The 9,438-nt window shown below is 35.8% G+C and overlaps 1 protein-coding gene across 1 annotated transcript; it reads right to left on the reverse strand.

Moving 5' to 3' along the window:
- Positions 1 to 2,392: 2,392 nt before the first annotated feature.
- LOC120631082 (vesicle transport through interaction with t-SNAREs homolog 1A) lies at positions 2,393 to 9,438 on the reverse strand. The gene is made up of 6 exons (XM_039900510.1): positions 9,192 to 9,438; positions 8,377 to 8,435; positions 6,527 to 6,647; positions 5,403 to 5,608; positions 4,271 to 4,446; positions 2,393 to 3,200 (listed from the first exon to the last, which is right to left on the reverse strand). The coding sequence occupies exons 1-5, from the start codon at positions 9,283 to 9,285 to the stop codon at positions 4,297 to 4,299; spliced, it is 630 nt and encodes a 209-aa protein (XP_039756444.1). The 5' UTR covers positions 9,286 to 9,438; the 3' UTR covers positions 2,393 to 3,200; positions 4,271 to 4,296.

The following is a 9,438-nucleotide window of genomic DNA, read 5'->3' on the forward strand; positions in this document are numbered from 1 at the left end:
GTTCACCGTGCGCTTTCATCTTGCGTCTCCGATTTTATTAGCGTCAGTAAAAGCGAGGAAGTACTTTGAGCACTTTTTGGGTGAAAAAAGATCGTGAAACTCGTCACATCGTCACCCCACGCATTCCCTGCGCTTTATATAAACTATGTATACAGCATAATTTTGAAACCACTGCGTATTTTTTTTGTGGTTCGGTACCGATACCGATATATTGAACATATTTCTACTAAATTTTTCATATTATTTCTACCATGTCCGAGCATAAAATAAGCAAATCATGGTTACTCGTAATAGTAACCTAAATAAATAATAGCCCACTTCTATCTTAGGCTGCATCATCGCTTACCACCAGGTGAGATTGCAGTCATGGGACTTTGCAGTGGATTAAAAAAAATACATCGTAATGTGTGGCATGCATAGGTAAGTAATGGGTTTTTCAAAATTAATTGGTATGTTATTACTATGCTTTTTTGGAATTATCGCTGCGACATAAAGACCCAGTGCGCAGAACGTTGGTCGCAAGTTGACAGCTGAGAGCTATTGTAGAATGCCCATAATTATTCCGTTCCGGGGACTAATCTTTTGTAACTGTTAATTTCTGTATCGTTAAGTAAAACATAAAAATAAAGAAATAAATAATCATAAATTTGGTTCATGAATGACATATTAAAATGTCCGCACTGAAAAAGGAATTATCCTGTATATATGTACATACATTTAGTTACCACTTCTATCGGCAGTCCGCAAAGACTGCCTCATTGAAACGTCAAATTTTCCGCTATATAAAATATTTTGTGATTTCAAATTGTCAGTTGCTAAGTTTTTGGTTATCAAACCAAAATCAATAATCTTTAGCTATGGAACAAAAACTTACTCAACCTCTTATTTGCCTATGACGTCACGAGTACGGCTATGAAATTTGCAATTTATATCAACACTAATTGCCGCAAAAATAAGCGGTTTTTTTGATAAAGATAAGTATCTAACTTCCGAACATCTTAAGGTAGTTTTTCAAAATTAGTCATCATGCTTATACATTAGGTGATACATTATTATGGCGTAACTTTAACTGATACGTGTCACACGCATCGGAAACTCTCAAAAGGAATATTTTTTTTACCGCTCTCAAGTATACTTTTTAGAACGACGACGCAAGAAGCGCAAGCGCAACTGTGAACACGCGTGAACAGGTACACAAAACTAAACGATGACTTATAAAACAATGTCTTTATATACCTTATAAAAGCTAACGCATATTAACATATTGTATTTTATGATCTAAAAACAATTAGAGCGATGTTTTGTTTTTAGATAAATCAAGGTTTTGATTCATAAGAATCTCTCACGTATCTTTTTTACGCAAAAAAAAAAAAGGTTTTTTCACATAGGTGTCGAAATATGTGCATCCATGTTTTTTTTTATTCAAAAGTATGGAGGGTAGAGGTAAGGAGAGTCATCTTTTATGGGAGAAAAGTTGAAAAAGTGTCCAGTTGTTGCGCTAAATAACAGTTCAAAAATCCTCCACAATGGCGCTGGAGGATGCACAGGGTATGGTATGAATGTAGCAATCGTAGATGAATTGAAGTATGCCGAGTTAAAAAATTTAAAGTCATTATCGACTAAAGTAGTTAATTATTGAGAATTTCAACAACTTACGTTGTACAAAATATTGTGGTAAATATAACCTTACTTCCTTGTATCTCCATACTTCCTTGTTTATTTTTCAAGCCTACTCTAACAATATTTATATTTGGCGCTTCTTTTAAGAGTTACCCTGATGCAAATGTGGCGCCATCCTAATTTAATACATTTTGACGACACTTTTTCATATACACAGATGACTCTCCTTACCTCTACCCTCCATATTCAAAAGGGTGCAGGTAATATTCATAGGTATTATGTTTCTATATCTCTCTTGGGATTTATATATAAGTTAACGTTTTAGTTTTTTACTATTTTCTAACTAAGAAACTTCTCCGAAAAAACACGCCGGTGTCATTAATAATAAAACACAGATAGGTGTAATATAAATAAATAAATTTACTACAACAATATACACGACGCCATCTAGCCCCAAAGTAAGCGTAGCTTGTGTTATGAGTACCAAGGTGACTGATGAATATAATTTATTTTTTATAAATACTTATTTATAGCTTTTATTAAGTTACGGTTATTGTTTTTTATTCCACTACAAGTTAGGTTATGATTGCAATTTCACTTGATGTTAAGTGATGATGCAGTCTAAGGTGGTAACGGGCTAACTTGTTAGGGGTACGGCCAGTGGCGTGCACTGGGTAGCCCAGTGCCACCAGGGTATGCATACAGTACGAAAATTGCATGAAACGGCAAAAATTCCCCTCCAATAGGACTTATATAAAATAATTTGGGTATGCAGTGCTTTCGTGCATGTAAGAAGTGCACGCTACTCTGGGTATGGCAGCTACGATCCAAACCTTTTAGGCAGTTATTTGAATTGGTATAATTTATATGCAACCACAGACTCAAATCAGATGAATTGTATTGGAAGCTTTAACATTTTTACCACAGAATTAAAAACATACAGAAACCGTGTACTCGAATAATATAGAAACATAAAAAACCACTCCACTTTAGTGGTGTTTCTCGATCAGGTTAATCACTTCATACCGCTTGGCAATTGACAGTAATTATTTTACCTCTAATGTTCTAAACGTTTACAACAAAATGGGAAAAAGTTTATCAGCTAGCAATTCCGCTGGTGTGAAATGAGATGTGCACGGGCGTTTTCACTGGTTTTTGGACACTGCATGCAATGTTGACTTAATGAGGGTTCCTGATGTTCTTAATTCTGTGATTTTTACTAACCTAACCTAACTCGCATCTTCGGCAAATGTGAAGATTGCGCCCATCGAACGTCCAATCATAAAAAGCGCTTTTAAGTCTTCGTGATTGGTCGCTTGGATTCGGAGTTTCGGTGTACCGACGTGATCGATATCTTAGAGCTATGATAATAAATATAACGGATCTTAAAGCTGATTGCAAACTGCCACCCTAATTGGAATTCAAATGTCAGTGAAATGCGAGTGACGTCAGCAGCGCAAGCCGCAGCGGGCGCTCCAAGGTCATCCGCAATTTTTTGGCGCATCCGACTAGTTCGTCTCGTGGTATATTTGTGGTATACAGCCGGTTTTCAATGTATGGCGACCAGCAAAGCGTCATCCCTGAAAATAATTTCCACGTTTTTAAATTTTAGTCTTTCCTTGGAAAACAATACAGGAACATTTAGAAATACAAGGTTGTGTATAAATTTAATATCTCATCTTTCGAGTTATATAGTTGTCGAGTTTCGTGGTTTACATATACTTTTATGCTTACATCAGAAGTGGGATCAGTTCTATTAAATGTGGTTTTCACATGTCCCTTGACTTTAATCAGAAGTGAGATTACCGTCTCAGATTTGGAATTGGCATACCTTGCCGCCGTAAGCCACGAAGGTGATACTCGTATACATGTACTGTATTTTTTCTTACTTGTCTTATTATATAAACAACATTTTCATTACAATTTAGTGTAAGGTAAGTTTTAAAATAGAAGAAAAACGATGTTGTTTGACGAAAATATGTTGAAATTAATAAAAACAAATAAAACTAAAAAGTGATGTAATTTTTGAATGTATGCTTTTATGATTTTCTAATACTATAAACACAATCCTTACACATGTAATAAAGATGTAGTGTAAATACCTCCACTCAAAAATCACAATTCTTGAAGCTTCTTGCTACAAGTTTTGTACATATAATAGCTTTCGGTTTTTTATGTAACATGTATCATGTTTTTTATGTATCAGAAGTGAGATCATCTCTATGACTAAGCGACAGGTTAAATATACGATGTGCAACCAAATTACGAAATACCGTTAAAGGGTGCTTAAGTATATTTCATAAGGAAAAATATTAAATCAAAAGAAGCATAATTAATTTCCTGTACCAACGAATTCAAAACAGACAAACAGACGGGATTTGGTGAAAGCGCTCAGGCCGCGATTGCTAGAATTTTAACAGGTTCAAATCCTGTCTGTTCCGAATTTTTTTTATGATAATACCTCCAAGTGTAGGTAAAAACACTAATAAAAAATTTATAAAAACTACCTAGTTGTTGTGCAGACTTTAAGTCAGATTTTAATTTTAGTGTGTGTATATCCAAATAAAAGTTTTTCTTTTTTTCTTTTAAGCCTGAGAAGTAACATATCGGTTTTCATTTTAACGTTGTATAGCTTAGTTTTTGCAGATACCTGATCGCTATTAGCGCCAGGGGTTGCTACGTGACGTAGAAGTACAGCGCCACGCCGGAGAGCACGGCCAGCGCTATGGCCACGGCCGCCAGAACCACTCGCTCCTGGAGTGCCCGCATCACCATCGTGTTCATCAGCCGAGAAGACCGGTTCAGTTGCTCGTCAGTTTCACGTAACTGAAACATACGGAGTGTTTAATCTTAATGAGGTATTTGACTGCTTTTTTAATGCTATTTTAAAGCTAACAATGTGTTTATTTCGTGACAATTTTCAATAAATATTTTTTTTTTTTATTTAGCAGCGCACCCCGTGAAGACATTACAGTTGCCCAATTCGTCTCCCCGGGGCTATTTATTTATTTAGAATTTAACAACAAGTAATAATTACAAAACATTAAATGAAATTAAAACATAAAAGTAAGCTTTATAAAGAACTATATAAGAATTAAAAAAAAAACCATAACCAAAAATTCAATAATAATAAAAATAAAACTTTCAAAGATATAATTATTATATTAGATTACTCTCTAATAACATTTTAATTTGTTTAAGGAGCTGAAGTGAAATAGCGCCATAACGCTCGTTTTCGGGTCACGTAACTGCAATCGCGTCACAAGTCTATAGAAATGTAAAAACTGATGGTAAACTGCAGTCCGAGAGACTCTGCGTAATCACACCCGATAATAATCTTTAAGACAAGGTAATAAAGTACTTTCTAACAATAGTAATACCACATTTTCTGTTTACAGTCTTGTGACGTCACATCAGTGTCAGTTAAATTTAGAAAAGCAGTGCGACGAGGTACATTGAAAGAAAACATGATAAGTATTTAGATAATATAAACCTAACCTCACTTTTAACAATAAAACGAATATGTTTTCTTTACCTACTTTATTTGATTTACTTTTTTGTTAGTCTGGTTGAGTACTACAAGTACTGTAGTTGTCCACAACTATATGGGAGCTTGCCATTAGCCAAATTCAGTAATTTTCAAGGCTAATCTAAATAATAATGCCCGCGTACCCATATTTTAAAAACAATGCAAGGGTCGTTGACAACAATTACTAGCTTTTGCCTATTAATACAAATACTACAAATCTATGGATTCAATTGCACACAGAAAAAATACACACCCGTCCCCTGGACCTCTGGATGGTTTCCCTCTGCTCACTCAGGTCCTGCAACACGGCTGCCCCTATCTGCTCGGTTTCCAGCACCACTCGGTAGCCCTCGGTCAAGGTCTTCCCCGTCCTCTCAAGCTGCTCCGTGTTGTCCAGTAGCCTTTGCCTCTGGTCATTCACCATGGACCAGTCTTCATACTCGTCCGGATCTATGTTATCTACAAAGAATAATAAAAATTGCAATAATTAGCTACGCGGATGATCTGGTTCTTCTCAGCCTCTCAATTAGAGGACTTCGTAAACAGTACAGTACTTCGTAAACATAGTAGCAATCTGCGAGAGTTATGCTGCAGAACACGGTCTTAAATATAACGTTAAGAAGACAGTTACGATGGTGTTCCGATCAGGCAGAGGTCCGGGGACTATTCCGGGGGTTTTCCTTGATGGAGATTTGCTTGAGTCATAGAGGAAGTTAAAAGTAGGTATATCCATACCTGCTTTTAACTCGCTCTATGCCAAAATATATAGATAACAAGATAGTTTTGATCAGGGAAAAACATTAAATATTGTGCTGTGTTCTCAAAGGCGTGCGAAGTCTACTTATCCGCACTGGGCCAATGTGGTCAAAGCCTCCCAGCCAGGCTAACACAGGCAGGAGACAAAAATTGTATCCCCTGAGACAGGGTGTAATTAACGTGTCCACCGCTAAAGCGAGGGAAAATGGAATAGGAGAAGTTTGCCCCCGTTATTTATTACACATGTATTATTTGGATATTATTTCCACTTCTGCGCTAGTGCTCTCAGAGTTGGAAAAGCTGTGGGAGGAGATACATTTTTATCCTTTCCCCGGGGAGATAACTACCTCCTACCCTCGCTAGCCGTGCAGTAGACAAAATCGTTCCTTAAAAGTAAAGTTCAACGGGTACATACCACGTTAATATTTTGAATTTGTCGATATTTAGACCCAGTTGCATGGATCGTGGTCACGACGGGACTCCGATCACTCGTGACCACGATCCATGCAACTGGGCCGAACCATCGACAAATCCAAAATATCATCATAGTATGTACCCGTTGAACTTTACTTAAGAAATGTTGATTAACCACGAAAATCTTAGTTTAAAATCGTTCCTCACATGTAGCATTGTTAGAAGCGACCGCGCGATACTCGTCACGTACTCTCTGCAGCTCAACGCGATACGCAGCCACGCGGGACCCGGCCCCCGAGCCGCGGTACTCCAGCTCCAACTGTTCCAGCTGACAAAACAAAAAAAAATATATTACTTGATGTTCATAATCGTCATTACCGGCCCACTACAGGGCACGGGTCGCCTCCTACAATGAGAAGGGAAAGAAGATGAATACAAATAAGATATAACTTGATGCACATATGGGAAGACCCTGACGACTGACCCCCAAGACACGGGATATCCTAGTTTGTGGGTCCAGGGTAATTTAAGAGAAAAATTTTACTTTTCATCAAGTATAAACTATTACTATTATTATTAAACATTCATTAAATAACATTGATTGCATAAATATATATCTAAAATACCTATTATTCTATATATATAAAAGAAAAAGTGTGTGGGTATGTTCTGTATAGGCTCCGAAACGGCTGGATCGATTTCAATGAAACTCCGGAATCTCCGGATTGACCTGGCGAGTAATCCTGTAAAGTTTGGTGACGATCGGAGCACTCCTATTTTTGAACTGTCAAACTGTCAAATACAGCTTTTATTTACTATGATGATATTCTATTGTTGGGTGTACATGGGTGTAGATGATGATCTTCACCCGTTCGAGAAGAGAATAGAAGAAAATGAATACGGAGAGAAATAAATGATTAATTATATTCTGAGACTCAAATTAAAAATTTAATGATGTAAGTTTATTGTTTAAATAAAATAAAGCAAAATCTAGCCTGGCGAAGCGGGCTGGGTACGCTAGTAGTATATATAAAATTATATCGGTATTTTTGAAGTTAATATGTAAATCTATTATATATGTTCATGTAAGTTTATTTAATTTTTTTGTAAGATCCTTATGCACCAACCACTTTCCACTTTTTTATCGGATTTGTACACTCAAGTAGACTTTAAAGGATCAATTTTAGTGATAAGGCCGCCTTTACAGCCTAGCAGTAAGTACTATTACTGTTTTCCTTGTGTTTTTCCTATTGTGATGTGTTGCAATAAAGTTTGTCTATTATATTCTATTGATTAAACTTAGAATATTTGTCCACGTCAATGTCACTTAAATCTGAAATAATCAAAAAAACAACAAGCAGCAGAATTCTTAGCCTAACCTCTATGAATATCTTGCACTTTCTGTCCTATTAACTGAGGTTTTAGCTCAACTTAGCATATTCAACTAGAGATTCAAGTTATTATTACCATATCAGGGTGTTTACTGTCATCGCTTCATCACATCAACCAATCAGCAACCTTTTCTCAATAGAATTTCTAACAAAAATGTTTGAATACCAGCACAGACTGTGCAGTTGGCAATATTCACATCTGTGCCTTAAAGAGCTCATTGGGCGGATGGATCTTGAACATGTTATAATAATTTTTAAAGCCCACCAACCTCTGCCTGAGGATAATTATATCTGTGGAAACCTCTCAAAGAACTCTCTTCTTGTACTTGTTACACCATTGATTGCCTGGAAGAGATCGCTGTGAAGCCATAAGGCCCCCTCATTGTAATTGTGTACTTTGTGTAAACAAAACCTGTATTTTTATGTGGTGAACAATAAAAGTGTATTCATTCATTCATTCTTTCAAATATATTCCTCATGCAAGTTTTCTAACCATAATTGTTTAATCAGCCTTTAATTATGTAATTACTAATTGAATGTTTCAAACTTAAACAAGTTGTCAGTGTACTCACTGATCACTATCAGATTATTTTTTGCCTAATTATAATTATTGTTAAAAGATAAAATATACTCAAGTATTCAATAACAATCAGTAAAAGGTCATACCAAATCATTTGCTTCTTCAAAATTCGCCTGAATTTGTCTGGATAACTGTTCTCGATCATCTGAAATTATAATCCATGCTGAAGTTATAAATCCATTGTGTTTATTTGTCACCTACTATTATTACACCACAGCTAATCAACAGCCAATCTTGGGAATAAGAAGAGTTTAGCGGCCTGGTGTTCTGCTGAGATAATGTGTATGTGTACATTCCCTGTTTTCCTATTATCCTGGTAATTCCTGGTACGGCAATCTGACAAAGGTATTCTGGTGAAGATGAGTATGGGTAGCTGGCGATCAAGAGTTAGATGTTAGTATGATTATTTGGTATGCAGTGTTTATTCCAACCAGGATAAAATAAATAAATGTATTTGTGACACTTCATATCAAATCACTTTCAATGGAGCATCATTTCACGTTTTAAATTAGCAAGATATTTGGAGAATGTTAATAAGACATTTTTGGCAAAAATTTATGTACCTATAGCCTTAATATAGAGCAGGGTGGGATGCATAATGAGAATAGATACCAAGGCGACATAGAAAGGAGGTGGCTCCACTTTTACTTTTCTACCCGCTCTTGCCCTCCAAATCCCCAATACTGCAATCTCTCAACACTCTACCGAGGCAGCACGCTTTAACTTTTATCTTATTCGTAATTCGTCTATAATATTTCGTAATAGGCAGTGCAACATATGAGAACTTACACGAAATCTACGCATATTTGAAATTACAATATTTGAATACCCAATACATACACACAAACGACAAGTTACGTATTAGTGCAAATTAAAAACTGATAATAATTTCAAAACATACCTTCATTAGATGATTTTAAACGGCCTATCTTTGAAGTAATATCAGCTGTGAGCACAGAGTACTGTTGCTCATACGACTGGATTAACGTAGACATTTTTACTGTTTATGTACAATATATCTTCATGATAAGAAAGACAGTGCACTATAATATAACATTAAACATATTTCTGGAATAAAATCTTTTGAATAGATCCAATCTATATTTTGGAAGAATCTAACAATAAACCTTATAACAATTGACATTTGA

The sequence above is a fragment of the Pararge aegeria genome, chromosome 17 (genome assembly GCF_905163445.1).
Source record: "Pararge aegeria chromosome 17, ilParAegt1.1, whole genome shotgun sequence".
Taxonomy (NCBI): domain Eukaryota; kingdom Metazoa; phylum Arthropoda; class Insecta; order Lepidoptera; family Nymphalidae; genus Pararge; species Pararge aegeria.